The sequence below is a fragment of the Halichoeres trimaculatus genome, unplaced genomic scaffold, assembly GCF_033239565.1.
Source record: "Halichoeres trimaculatus isolate MK-OKI-2021-1 unplaced genomic scaffold, fHalTri1.1 fHalTri1_scaffold_17, whole genome shotgun sequence".
NCBI classification, from domain to species: Eukaryota; Metazoa; Chordata; class Actinopteri; order Labriformes; family Labridae; genus Halichoeres; species Halichoeres trimaculatus.
The window spans coordinates 4,274,002-4,289,008 of NW_027437195.1; the positions used below are offsets into that span (position 1 = coordinate 4,274,002).

The 15,007-nt window shown below is 40.5% G+C and overlaps 1 protein-coding gene across 1 annotated transcript in view; it reads left to right on the top strand.

Annotated features, from left to right (window-relative positions):
* The window catches only part of wdr43 (WD repeat domain 43), a 29,574-nt gene that overhangs the window by 874 nt on the left and 13,693 nt on the right, over nt 1–15,007 (top strand). The window contains exons 2-11 of the mRNA XM_074692662.1: nt 248–382; nt 604–725; nt 7,259–7,379; nt 8,996–9,114; nt 9,221–9,323; nt 9,548–9,612; nt 9,788–9,947; nt 11,633–11,719; nt 11,876–12,001; nt 14,715–14,864. Of these exons, the coding sequence (XP_074548763.1) occupies nt 248–382; nt 604–725; nt 7,259–7,379; nt 8,996–9,114; nt 9,221–9,323; nt 9,548–9,612; nt 9,788–9,947; nt 11,633–11,719; nt 11,876–12,001; nt 14,715–14,864 (1,188 nt within the window). The remainder of the gene's footprint in view (nt 1–247; nt 383–603; nt 726–7,258; nt 7,380–8,995; nt 9,115–9,220; nt 9,324–9,547; nt 9,613–9,787; nt 9,948–11,632; nt 11,720–11,875; nt 12,002–14,714; nt 14,865–15,007) is intronic.

Here is a 15,007-nt window from a genome sequence, read left to right on the forward strand (position 1 = left end):
TCTGTCCCAATACATTGTCAGAGTCATACAGCCCACTTAATGCCTGTTTGTGAAACTATCTTGCTTAACTTTTGTGACTGAAGACATTCAGTCTATATCAGCTGTTAATGTACAGGTGTAGAAGGTCAAATCATTCAGAAAAGAGGTTGAATTCTTTAAATGTTGTCACACACTTTCTCCAAGTGTATTGAAAATGTCCCTAAAATTTGTGTTAATGTTTTAAATGTTGGTATGATCTGTGTTTCAGGAGGGGCCTCAGAGGAAGAAGAGGAAATCAGAGGCAGGTCAGGTGGAGGAGAAGGCAGACCTGTTGGCGATGGGCACAGCAGCGGGCAGTATTCTCATATACAGCACAGCAAAGGGGGCACTGCACTGTACTCTGGTAAGTCTGACTCTACACACATTCCCACTTATTTACAGCACCTTGTTAAGAGTTTGTAAAATTAAGATACTAAGAATGTGATTGTAGACAACCTTTAAAGTTAAAATGTTTTTTTCCTTAAGACCATGAAGAAGAAATTTATAGACATTTGTGTTCAATCACTTTACAAATATTAATTTTGTGTTATTGCTGCTAATACTAAGATTGTCTGTCCCTGCTAGGATGGTGGTCATAGTGGAGGAGTGAATTGTGTCCAGTGGCATCCTGAAGACAGTTTATTATACAGTGGCTCAGATGATACAAACATAGTAGAGTGGGACCTGCAAACAGGCAAACCAAGAAGGTCAGTATTAATGTTTACCAGAAGATACAAGGTTTATTAAGATCTTAATATGTGAATGAGGTTGTCACAACCAGTAACATAAGACACACTGGGTTACTTGTGATGCCTCCCTTGAGAGAAAAAACACTAGGAATAAAATGAAGGACTTTAATCCACATAAAAAGAGAAAAAAAAATACCATTAAGTCAAAGGCCATGGAGGTGTGTTCTGTGATGTTACTGAAAGACCACAAAACACTTGTTAATCCTATAGTTTGTAAATAATGAACTGAAAGTAATGCCGTTGAAAGTCACACTGTTGACTGGTGTAAGAAATGTATGATTCCTTATTTAATCATTTTTGTTGTCGGCAAAAACAGGTAATGGTTCAAACATCTCAGCTCCACTGCAACAAAGTATTATTCAGGCTATGATCAGCAGTTGGCAGGTTAAGTTCTACAATGCTCTCTATATGTTCTTTGCTATACTTCCTTTTGGTGCACTTTACTTTTATTTGTTAGTTAACACATTAGTCTGAACCTTTTTCTCCTTTATTTAACTTGAAAGTAAAGTTGAATGCAACATTTGAGTAAAACTTGGTTGGGATATAATTCTTACATAACTGCAGTGCTTTTATATGTTTTATAAGACATCGTCATGCAGATACTTAAAATCTTTATAGATTAACAGTGCTTAATCAGTACTCAATTTAAAGCTTGGTTAAACGTGAATCAAGTCTGGCCTTTTATTACTGGCCGGGGCTGTGTACTCCTGAGATTTTGGCTTTGCGCTCTAATCCTGCACTGAAGCTTGTCCACATATACATATATTTGAATGGAGAGGGAAAGTCCTTAAAGTGATACTCCGGGATGGAACAAGTTGGGTCCTATCACAAGGTTTAGGGCAGAAATTACCCCAACAGCAGTGTTTTTGTGCAGCAGAAGCCCAGGTCGCACGCACCAAACACCCCCTCCCTGCTCCTCTGCCGGTTTCCTCTGCACTCAGACGGGGCCATATTTTACTTGACCAAAAACACGAATAAACGGACTCCCACCGAAAAATCTGATATTGGTCTTCATTCACGCTTTATTTAGAGAATTTTCAGCGCGTTACTTTCACACAAAAGCACCCCTGAATAGGGCTCTAGGACTTATCGTGTCGTAAAACGGCGCTACCTCCGCTGCAGAGCCACAGCTGGCTACGAGGCGCTCGCCGCTAAGTGTATCAGTTCGGGTGTGCGGCATGCTAGATATAAACAAACGCTGGTAGTCTGCCAGGGCCCTGTTATACGAAGCAAGTTCGGTCTAGCGAGATAGCCTTGGAGCTACCTCGCTGAACTGAGCGCGGTAGCCGGCGGTCTCGCTACACGGTTTTACGACGCTGGTTATCAACCTCATAAGTGGATCCAGCTAGGCAATGAGTGCGTACACACATATAAGGCGGAGCCCACTGCATCTGACCAATCGCGAGAAGCAGATTGAAGCGTCATGAAGCAGTCTGGAGCGTCAGAGCAGGCCGGAGAGAGAAGGAGCGCATACTTCACACAGGAGGAGCAGGAGGTGAGCATGAGGAAGTATGACGAGCTGAAACATGTAATTAACGTTAAAAGCAACACCGTCGCCGCTGCTAAAGCACGGAAGGAGTGCTGGCAGAAAATTGCTGACAGTCTAAATACGTAAGTGTAGTGGTGTAGTGCAAATAAAATATTTTGTGCCATTATCATCCTGAAATAGCACTGTTCACCATGCACTTTTACTGTAACATGCAACATACCTAATTTATTTCTTAGATGAATTTATTCATTTGTTCATTCCTATCGTGTTTACATTTTTGTGTGATATGTAGCCCACATGAGTCCTACATGAATTCCTGTCACAATTTTAATACGGGCAATAAAATATTGTCATGGAACAGAAGTGTTGGCATTGAAGATCTTATTACGGCAATGAGAGTTCTTCATTCCCTTTAACTACCTGTAGAAAGTGTCATATACTACCAACCCCTCCCTGGAAAACCGGTAACTTTCATAAAGGTGGTCATCCCAAAAAGAGAGTGGGTCGGGCTCCGATGTCCACGGGATCCTCTAGGAACGGACAAGCCATTTTTTCGTGAGGGCTCATTGGTCAGTGGGCGGGGTTTTAATAGTCCGCGAGTTCAATCTGGAACCTAACCTGCCCCGGAGCAGGTTAGCCGTTCAGCGTACGTTGCCATGGAGACTCACCTTGCTGAGGAGTGATCCCGTGTCGTAGAACAGGGAATCCGGAACCTATCCTCAAAGCTACCTCGCTAGGCAGTAATCCTGCTTCGTAGAACAGGGCCCTGGATGAAGAGACTCGATGAGAACTAGAGCCTTATTTAGCAGTGTTTTTGTGTGAAAGTAACGCGCTGAAAATTCTCTAAATAAAGCGTGAATGCAGACTGATATTAGATTTTTTCGGTGGGGGTCCGTTTATTTGTGTTTTTGGTCAAGTAAAAATTGGCCCCGTCTGAGTGCAGAGGAAACCGGCTGACGAGCAGGGAGGGGGTGTTTGGTGCGAGCGCTCTGGGCTTCTGCTGCACAAAATAACTGCTGTAGGGGTAATTTCTGCCTTAAACCTTGTGATATGACCCAACTTGTTCCATTCCAGAGTATCACTTTAATACTCGAATGAGAGTGGTAAGGACTCATCAGAATTCATTACTCAGAGGGTGCAAAAGAAAAACAAAACCAAAGGGCCTGAATTTTACTGTGCAACAGCAGGTACTCTGAACAAGCTATTCAGTATCCACAAGTCTGGCTCTTTTAATTTGGGATAAATTTTCATAAAAGAGCTCTGTTTAACTAACAGCAAGTTTGTGTTAGGCTATGTGAAGCACAGATCAGTCAAAGACAAAACAGTCTGGACCAGCGCTTCTTCTCACACACTTTTCCAGCATTGATCAGGACACAGGGGGATACTGCAGTTAGGAGATCATAACTCTGACATACAGCAGTCTTAACAAAACAAACTTTAAGTAACGTTAGTTAAGTTTGATCAAAACTACAGCAACGCAGCATCAAACTGCCAACAGGGTGTTGTTTGAAGGTGTTTAGTTTAACTCTGAGGGGCTGAGCAGGAGATTTGACTTCAGTGTTTGTTTTCAGACTGATCCACTGAGCTGTCAGCTGCTTCATAAACACACACAGCGTTAGTCAGGGTGCGTTTGACTTATTCACCCAGCCTGCCCTGTTTGTGGAGTAGTAATAGTGTTGTACAATAAATTTAATACAATACACAAATATTATACAATAAATATATATTGTAAATCCAAATATAACTCCAAAGATACTGCTGCCAGTCAGACACAAGAATCAGTTCTTTGAGGAAGTAGTGAAAAGACAAGCATCAAGAAAAAAAAGCTGCTGTTGTGTTTTGAATGTGAATCTTTTCTGTGATATTTTGAACAAAAGTTTTAAAGTATTTTGAGCCCCATATTGTATTTTGTATTGTATCGCGAGTTAACCATTTCATTACACCCTATTGAAGACTGATGAGACAAATGTCACGGTCAAAAACTAGTTCCCTTTCTAGTAGCAAGCTAGCCGTAAGTAGAAAAAATACATGTCGTAAACATTTTTTTGTTCAAGTAATACTAACAGTCATGATGTACTTATTGATTATTTATAAGTCATACAGAGGTTTAATCACTGATGGCTGGGGAGTTTGACGTGAAGCTGTTTGTGAATGCTGAATACCTTGTCAGCTCTGAGCATACTGAAATATTTGCCTAAAATGATTGTTCCCAAGAGTGTGATTAAATATGGCATTACAGTGTTGCAGAAGTGCAGGAGGTGGCGCTTGTAAATACATGGAGCACCACACACACACACACACACGCCTACACACGCCTACACACTCTCAGGGATGCATGTATGCAGTCATGTTCCACCCTGCTGGACCAGGTGCTGCACGTTCACACCTTCTAGTCCCCTTTCTACCTCTGAGGGAGCATCAGTGGAGCAATTATCCCCCCTTTTGCTCTACATTGTAGAAAAGATGTAGCATGGGTGTAAATGGCCTGCCTTAAAATGTCAGTGTGTAAGAGTCTACTGGTTTGCATAGAAAAAGGTGGGATTTTTTGAAAGTATGCATAATGGCTCTAGTAAATGTGAGCAAATGTCACTGGCACACAGGGGTGCTGTTTGCTTCACAGTGCAGTTTAGAGTAAATAACTCACTTAAAGGGGCCGTGAGGAGTTTCTAAGTCATTTTGAAAAATTCTCCCTTCTAGATATGCCTGAACTTTATCCACACTTAACAATGAGTCTGTTAGTGCCAATATAGGTTATTTCCACATGCTACTTTTTAGCTTTCTGATCAGGTTGAGCAGGACCGGATTGATTTACAGCCCGTCCAAGTCTCCATGACAACACCATGCCGGCTGATGAAATTTAGTAGAGACGAGACATCCGTGTTTTTCTCTGCCAAAAATGATTTCTGTGATTAATTTTGTAGTGATGGTGGACACTGGAGCCTAACTGTCAGACAGAAAAAGGACAGAAGAGCAGAAGAAAGATAAACAGGAGAGAGATAGAGCACGAGCTTAAGGCTAAAACGTGGGCTAAACTGTTTGTCCATTTTAACCCACAGTCATCAGTTATTCTGCAGTGGTCTGTTCAAACTTGAGAGTCTATCAATAAAATGAAGAGTGTGGTTACGTTAGCTCTGATTGGTAGATGACTGGCAGGACATGATCAGAGTTGTCAGTAGCCCTACGTACGAACCGCTACTAAACCTCATGTAAACTAACAGTTTGCTTGTTTTCACGTTAGCCTACGGATATATCGTAGCACCGGACTAATAAATACTTAACCTCCTTGCGCCCGTTAAAAAATTTGTCATGAACACAAAAAATTGTTACTAAATAAACACGCCTGGTAAAAAGTCACATCTTTACGACAGTGTGTGCAAGACTCCAGGCCAGAAGGTGGCGAGGCAGTCCAATTAAAACAGATCCTCCTGTTAGCATCTTTAACTTATTTGTACAAGCTAAGCAGTGGAAAAGTTTGCTGTTTTCTGACTCAGGCCCTCACATCGTCCTTAATCGTAACAGGACACCTCAGTGAGATTTTGATACAGAAGCCTTCCTCTAATATAAGCCTGCTTCGTACAAGTTTGTAACTTTTGTAGTAAAAATATCTAGTTTTAATCTAAAGTATGTTCCTGTTTTTAAACTTTATGTCTTTTGTAGAGTTTGTCAGCAAATTTGAGGTTTTATTCTTCCCTCGTCATGTGCTTTGGTCTCCATTATTAACAAAGTCAAGCGCTGGTCTTTGAAAACTTTTTTTCTGCTCAAAAAAAAGTTTGGACTTTCTTCAGCTTGATGTGGACTCTGTCAGCTGATGATTTAAGCAGCCTTAAAAGTCAGCTGGATCATTATGCGTATTGTTTTTGGTTTTTGTTGAGTAAAAAAGGCCAAGTTTTTTCACATTGATTCTTCTTCCAGGTCACTGAGGGTATGAGCTCTTCCAGTTGCCATGTTTCTCAGCTTAGCCCTATTACATGTCCCTAATACACGATCATCTCTACATCCTTATAAGAAAGGAAGTTTCAAGATTAACCAGTCAATATGTGTACTAAAGTGCGTTGTACCACACTTTAATGTTGCAAGTAAGTTATCTGGTTCAGACGTCTGGAGGAAGTGTTCAGTTAAGAAAAGTTGTTTTAAAAGTCTAAAACTCATTAATTAAGAACAAATATCCCCAGGTTTGAATTGTTCTGTGGGAGGCAGTGGGTGGAAATCCCTTCAGGAGACGTTTGAGCTGACTGTAAGAGATGTTTTAATTGAGTCAGAATGGAGTGCCATAAATATAGAAGTCATTTCTTAAGGGGCACAGGGATTTCAGATTTGATAACTCAGGATGTGTGTTTAGCTCAAGGCAGGAAAAATCAACTTCTCTGCTTTTTAACTGTCAGTAACTCTGAAATCAAAAACCATGCTTACAAAATGTCCTCTCAAACATTTTCAGGTGGTACATGTTATTTTCTTGTGAAATTATGTATGTACAAATGATTTAAAAGAACAAAACATGTTTAACTGTTAAACTTAACAGAGAGCAGGGTGTGTGATTTATTCAGTGATGTTATACCATTATTACAGGCTCCACTGTCTTGCACGCAGTATTTCTGTATTTATGGTGAACACAACTTTATTTAGCACTAACAGTTACCTCCTCAACATGGCCTCTAATGTAGCCATGAATCCCCACTCGATGCTCATTTAAGCCCATTTACAGTCCCCACAGTGGTTCAGGGAGTGCTGAGTGTGTTGCACTTTTTCTCTTGCTGTCAGGTCAGGTGCAGTAGTAAACATTATACTGTTAAATGTAGCAGTAAAATTTCATAGTTGTCTCTTAAATGGCGAGATGACAATGTGAGCCAGAAAATCCTGAAGGCACTTGAGCCTCTGACGCTCTTTATCGTGATAAATGTCAGCGAGAAGAGGTGGAATAAAAATGAAGTTGCTCTATAAAGCAGCATCTCTATCTAAAAACACACATACTAAAAGCTGTCCCTGTATTTGATGACCCTTACAGTAAGTGGAAGGCAGACCGTGCAGCGGTGACCAGTCTGTCTGTGAGCCCTGATGGCAAACTGCTGCTTTCAGCCGGTCAGACCATCAAGATGTGGGATTTGGACACCAAGGAGGTTTACAGGGTGAGTATCTTCATTTTTTCCCTTTGTATCCAGAAATGTTTATTTTATTGTGGAAAACTGTTTCAAGTTTATTGGTAACATGTAAGAGCAGCAGCTCCCTGAGTGAGCCTGGACCTCCTCCTCGGGTGTGAAATTGAAAAAGTGTATGGGATTGCATATTTCATCATTTTTGGTAAAAATATAAACAAATATCTGCAAAATTCTTTATAAAAACAATGCAAACAAAAAAATGATTGATCTGTTTCCATAGTTGAGGACATTAATTTGAAAATCTGGTGTTTTCGCTAACTAAATCACTTTGATCTGACTTTTGTTGTAAGACTTGTTAGCTGTAGAAGCAGCTCTCAGCTGGCTTTTAAGTTCCTTGTAGTACTTCCTTGGACCAAAAGATTTTGGGTCATGTTGACCTGTTAGGGAACACAAACAAGTAGGCCTGCCACTATAACAAATTTTGCTAGACGATAATTTTCCAAAATATTATTGCCTGTAAACGATATTATTGTCAATATTATTTTGATTTTTTTCCATTTCATTTTCCATTTTTTCATTGATGTAATTATGATAAATGGGATAATAAAGTAAGTACACCATATCATAAGCAAGAAACTTTAATTTCTTAAGAGTATTTAAATGTAATTAAAAGGTCAGGATCTTTAAAATAAAACAAACAAAAAATATAATAAATTAAAAAACAAGAAAGAGAAAAAAACTACAAGGAAAATGAAATGGACTCTGTTTTAGAAAAAAAAATACATGTCAATGAAAATAATTAATACTAATCAAAAACAATAAAAAACTATAGCCTAAATAAAAGGGAGTTTATACAGTTCCTGAATTGTTTGTAACATGAACTTTTTCCCAGTCAATCCGTACTGTCTGTCAAACATTTTTAACATTTCTGGCTTTCAACCGTATTGAAGGGCTGCATTTCTTTGGCAATGTAGCTGTCTTTCAGCGCCCACCATTTGGTGCTTTTATTTATATTTATTTTGCAGACCAAAAGCCTCAGTAAGAGCGGATTGTCAAAGAACAAGGCTCCGCTGCACCTCCCCTTCTTCTTCTTCGTCGCCACTATTTTCAAACAAATGCGACATATCAGCTCGTTGGTGTTCATGAGCTCACACTTGGTTCATTCTGATAAAAAAACAAAATATTCCCACACTGGGACTGAGGCAGGCGGCTTAAGAACCGTATCTTTCGTGCCATCACTCATATTAATGTGTGTTTCCTCCTTACCCCTCAGGACGCTCGCTTCAGCTCTCTCCATGTGTACATCCGAGCAGCCCGTCTTCACCCCAAAGATCGCATTTTTGACAGATGCTCACTCCGCTATAAATCCGCTAAATCTGCTATAGAACCTATGCACCCTGATGTTAGGAAAGATAGATGTAGTGAGCCATCTTCTCATTCAGCCTCTTTGGTGGAAAGAGAGGAGGAAAACAAACATGCATGCTCGTGTCAGTTTGACGAGGCTGGCAAACTCACCGAGGACGTTTTTATTTATTGTTCGGTTCATTGATTTATTGATTGTCGTGACAGGCCTACACACAAGGATTGTGAAAACCCCATGAAACCTTACAGAACTGACCTCCTTGTCCTGATTATTCCCGCCGCAGAAGTTCACAGGTCACTCCACAGCTGTGACGACCCTCTGCTTTGCCACCACGCGACCTCCGGACAGCAACGGCCTCTATTTCCTCTCTGGTGCAGCACACGATCGACTTCTCAGTGTTTGGTGAGTTCACCCTGGCTGACAAACGGTCATTTCAGTTAGACATCATTTGAATGTCTTGCTGCTTGTTTATTTTTTATTGAATTGACATGGTGGTGTCTCGTTACAGGCAAGTACGAGAAGACGGGAAGGACAAGAACTCGGTTGTTTCTTTCACATTGACGGATGAGCCACAACACATTGACCTAGTCAAGTCTAACAGCAAGGAAGAGGTCAGAGCAGAGAAGTGTTTTCAAAGACTGTGGTGATGGATTTATTTATTTTGAAACTTGACAATTCCTCTGAAGCAGAAGTGAAGTCTTCTGTCCATTTGGGAAAATGATGAAGATTAAAAAAATTTGCACTACAGCAATACGGCATCTCTTCACATGATGTGTTTACGCTGCCACCTTTTAGCCATATCTAGATGTTTGTGTGTGTGTTTTGTCTCAAACAGGCGGTGAGGATGGCAGTGGTGTGCAAGGATGGACAGTTGCATCTCTTTGAGCACTTTTTAAACGGGTAAGCTTCAAAACGCCCACACTACACCAGAAAGAAGTGACTTCTTTGAGAGTCACTTCTTTTTCCACCCGAAATCATCGCCAAAAGACACACTGCAGATTTTCGTTTTGTCATGTCAGGTCCTGATGCTACACAAAATATTTGTACTGACTCTGTGTCAACATCTGTCCCACAGGCCCTGTAAGAAGCCCCTCTCACCTTCATGTTCGGTGCAGATGTCAGACACAAAAGACTCCCCGATGCCGATCCCACTGCTGGCTGCCGCCCTCGGAGCTGATACACAAACTGTGCTGCTGGCATACGGCGCCCACCTTCAGCCTGTCATAGAGAGAGTGGTGAGTGTTCAAGAGACTGTAGAAGTCTGTGTTACGCTACCAGCTCTTCCCCTTTTATAGGACCAGGTTTACAGAACATGGCCACTTCAGACCACTTAAAGGACGCACTGTACTTTTTTACATCACAAATTCTCTTCATTTTTCAAGACAACTTGAAAGATTTGGTTTTGACTTTTTTGATAAAGCTGTCATGAACATTCTTTCAGTTGTCTTTTAGGGATTTTCTTTGATTAAAATGTTTTGTACTTTAATCTGGACTGCCAGCATAAAGGTATTGGAATACAATAAGGGTTTAATAAGGAATGTGTTTTGACTTTTCACACATTGTTTCATCTAAGACAGTGCAGTTAAGCTTCTGAAGTCTATCCCTGCTTCAACGTCATGGCAATATTTTAATTGGCTCATTTCACCCCCCAAAAATACCCCAGAAGACTAAGTTGAGGCTTTTTAGGTATCACTGAATTAAGTTAAGCTAAATTGAATCAACATATTATACAAGTGTTTTGAATTTGAGCCACCATCCATGCATATGTGTACAGCAATCAGACTAATCAAATATCTGCACATTTCTTAATATTAACAGGAACATCCTTTTAACACTGATGACAATAAACTGTATTTAACTGGATATTTACTCTGACATCATCTTGTCCCACTAAGTCTTTATATTTGATTAACGTTCTGTCTACAAGACATTCAATGAACAACCTGAGATTTCAGCAATTTCTCACGTTCTGACCCTCTGTTAATCAGTTACACATGTGCTTTACCATCACAGTGATTGTACAGAGGCACAAAAAATGAACTCACAAGCATTTGTAAATGAAAAGTATAGTTTTCTACAAAGATTAAATCAACTTATCAAGATCTACAAATAATTTTAACTCTATTTTCCACGTGTAGTTATTCTGAACAAAAAAAGACTCCCTACACCTTACAGAGTGAAGAGGGAGCTGTTTTAGACATAATGAACAAAGTTAAGTTTTCCACTGACTTGAAAATGTACAACACAAATGACAAATGTTTCTGAAATCCTCTCTGCCACAGTATTCCTCATCAGACTAACATTGGCAAAAGTTTGTAGCTCCTCAGGATACACAACTTCTGCAGCCGTAAGCATTTTTTCATCAATTTATTCAAACAAGTTAAAGGCCATTAAAAATCAGTTTGAACTTGATTTATTTTGAAGAAGTAACCGCCTTAACTTTTGGAGAATGAATCTAAAAGACAAGATCATAAAGCACATTTAAAATATTCAATGAAAACCTAAATCAAGACACTGAGAACAACTACATTATTTATATGGTGATGGATCACTTTAGAAGGACTGGAGTTATTAGGAGTTCATTAAAGAACTAATTATTTGACAGCCTTAATTTTAACTCTAAACTATAAAATGTATCTGAAGTTAGATTTATGGTGATATTATTTCTATAACTCATAAATGAATTCACAGCCACAATACAAGTTAGAGGAACAAGAAAGAAAAAGCAAAACCGAAATGTAAGTCTTTGTTTTCTTCATGTGTTTTGAGCCTGAAGAGAAAACATTTGTTTTTACCTGGAAATATCACAGCAGTAAACATCCTCTGTTCTAAGATTTCATCCACCAATAAATCAGTTTTTATGACACATGTTGGACTGTGATTCACCTGCCTCACCCTGTCTTTCCTCCCATCTTTGCAGGAGATCAACACAGCAGAGAGACAGGTCTGTCTGACCCGGGATGTTCAGACCAACTTGTCCCTTTCCATGGAAACCACTGTTTCCAAGGTAACAATCACGACTTACTTTTTATCATACAAGTCAAGAGGACCAATATAGTCTGAGGATGTTCCTCCAAACCTTAGATTTCCACTCTTTGCTCACACAAGATTAATTTATTTTCTGCCCCAAGATGAAAAACTGACGTTTTATTTCTCATCTCAGGTAAAAACGCCAATCGTCAACGCCAAGAGCAGAGTGCTGGTCCCAGGACTCCCTGGTCACCAAGCGCTGGTGAAGGGAAGCTCACAGGCGTCAGAGAAGAGGAAAAAAGACGCAGACACCAAAGAGGTGGGTTCAGACCTGCACTGAGGATCACATCCTGCTTTAGGGGGCTTCTTTTAGTCACAAAAAAAGATTCTCCAATGTACGGGTAGTAGTCACATGTGAATCATCATGATGGTATGTGTGATCTCTTCTTCAAAATGTCCATAAACAAATTGATCCTGAAACCAAAGTGTTCCTCGTGGCTTGAAGCAGGCAGCCAACACTGCTGTGCCAGAGAGCTGTTAAGACTCTTACCAGAAACGGTTCTCCATTATCAGAGTGGTGAAATAACTGAGTGTAGAAGATTATTTCCTTTGAGGGATTAAAAAGAAATCAAAGGGCAACCAGAGGAGTTTAACTTGGCTGTATAAAACTTGGAATGAACAAGCACAGTGCTTTCTAAACGCTGGGTCTAGATTTGACAAACATGCAGGACAACATACATCACCAGCAGTAAACAAACATTTGACAAACTTACATGTTAAACATTCATTCATTTACTTATTTCAAACAACAAATGGTACTCTGTAGATTTCAAGTATTGTCTGAAAAAAAAAGTCCAAGGCGTTTATGTTTTTGGGAGTGTTTGTTTGTCTGAGAACCACATAAGTCAAAAAGTAACAAACAAATCAGAATGAAATTTTCAGGAAATGTTCAAGATGGGATAAGGAAGAAGTGATTAAATTGTGGAGGTGATCCAGATCACCATCTGGATCTAGGATTTTTTTAAGGATTCTTTATCATTGTGAGATAGGGCTGTTTTCACCATATGTGTATAAGAGCCCGACCGATATGGGATTTTTGTGACCAATTGCGATGCCGATACTGGGGGCAAAAAAAAGCCAATATCCGATATATATTGACCGATATCCAATATATCAGCTGATATATACAATACATTCATTGATATACACAGGATATGTACTGTATATGAACACAAATCATTACAATACCCACATGATTCAAGACAGAGACAGAACACTATTAAATTACAACAAGGAACTTTAATTATAAAACTGTCAACACAAGAACTGTGGTGTTAACCAATGATAAATAAGAACAAGCTGTAAACACAATAAATAGAGAAGTAAAACTGTAAACACCTCAAATAAATAAGTCAGACTTTAAACACACAATGAGCAACTTACACAATGTTAAAACGCCATATTATAGTCTTACATTAGATAATGGTGGACGTGTGAAATAAAAAAATTTTATCGGCTACATTTTGGCTGATGTTGATTAATTGGTGACAGGCATAATTGGCCCGATTGATCGTCTCAATCGATTAATCGGTTGGGCTCTAATGTGTATATAACTCCACCATAAATGGTCAGATTGCTTTGCAAAACAATACAAGACAAGGTCACCATCATTTCTGAGAGATGTAAAAGTATGATCCAGATCCTGCCAATATTCTGGATACTAAGATCCCACATATGAAATATGTACTGGGTCATCATCATTTTCAACACTGTCAGGTAAACAAACCATTGTACAAACCTGCAACTAATGGTGTGGCCACACCAAACGCGAATTTGCGGCGCGATTACATACAGAGTCTATGCAAAGACGCGTTTAGCCGCCGATTCGCCTCTCGCGGCGCGATTCGCGCGTTTGGCGCGGCGAGTTTGGAGCGTTCACGCGTTTGGGCGGTAGACGCGAATTCGCTCGAGTTCAAAATATTCCCCCACGACGTCATTGTTTTGACAACGTTGGGGGGCAACTGCCGCCTGCTCCGGCTCCAACTCCGCCGGAGGATGGAGGAGAAAACAATCTGTGCGGTGTGTCATCATCCAGAGTTATACGATACGACGTGTGTACTCTACAGAGACCGGGAAAAAAGGATCAGGCTTGGTTGAAAGTTTCTGAGGAGACAGGTTTTGAATGTAAGTTCTGAAAACATTCGTTCCCAGCTGGATCTGCCTGTACAGGCTATCACTGAGTCCGACTGTGTTTTCCTCAGCGGAGTTTTGAGCCTGATAGAGAGGAGGAAAGAGTGGGGCAGGGGCAGAGCCAGGGAAAAGATGAAAGTTCTCTGTGCTCCTCTCTTTCCTCCACCCCTTCATTATCCCCAGGGAGACCTCCGGGAACATGGGTCGGGGGTTCGGGTGGTCGGGGGCACGGGGTGTCGGAGGTTCGGGGGATCGGGGATGAGATCGCAGGGAACAGCCAAGCAGGGCTGGTGGATTACCAGGGAGAGGCAGCAGGCATTGATTGTGATCTCCAAAGCTTTCACACACTCTCCTGTCATGCTTTTGAAACCACAGCTCATTGTTTTTCAGCTGCTCTTTTGGACTTTCGGTCTTTAAATGAATGAGCTCTCTACTCCGCATGCGCAGTACAGCGCATTCGCGTGTTCGCGCCTCAGGTTGTCAAAAAAGTCCAGCGGCGAGACTCGGGCGTTCACGCGGCGCGTGACAGGCCATTCGCGCGAGTAAATTCGCGTGTTCACGTTTGGTGTGGCCGCGGCATAACACCAAATTGTAGCAGACAGTCTGCTGAAAGGGAGTATAACATTAAAGTAGGACTAAAGTGTTGGTGACAATCACAATATGCTTGGTTGAGGTCTGCGCTCTTGAGTGCCTTTCTAGTTTAACTATGATCAGATAAAAAATAATTGTCTTAAAACTCCTTCCTTTTGTAAAGTGGCTCCCTTGAAATGAGAATGTATCCAGTTTAAAGTGTGTGATTTTGACCTAAAATATCTTTTTTTTTCTTTTTTTTCTTTTTGCAGTTGTTGATAGCAGAGCAACTCGGAGAAATCGATCTGTCCGCAGCTTCTGCTGGGAAGAGAGCTCCTAAAGGGACGTCTTCTTTACAGACGGATAACTTTGCAGTTCTGTTGATACAGGGCCTGGAGAGCAGCGATGCCACCATCCTAAATGTAAGTCTGTCTTCTCTCTGAGTTTTAAATCAAGATCAACTCTGAAAAATGAAAAACTAAAGTGAATTTTCACAGATTCTGCTCCTTTGGTATTCAAAAAGTTACATGTTCTGGCAAAACGTGATTTGATTCAGGGATTCACA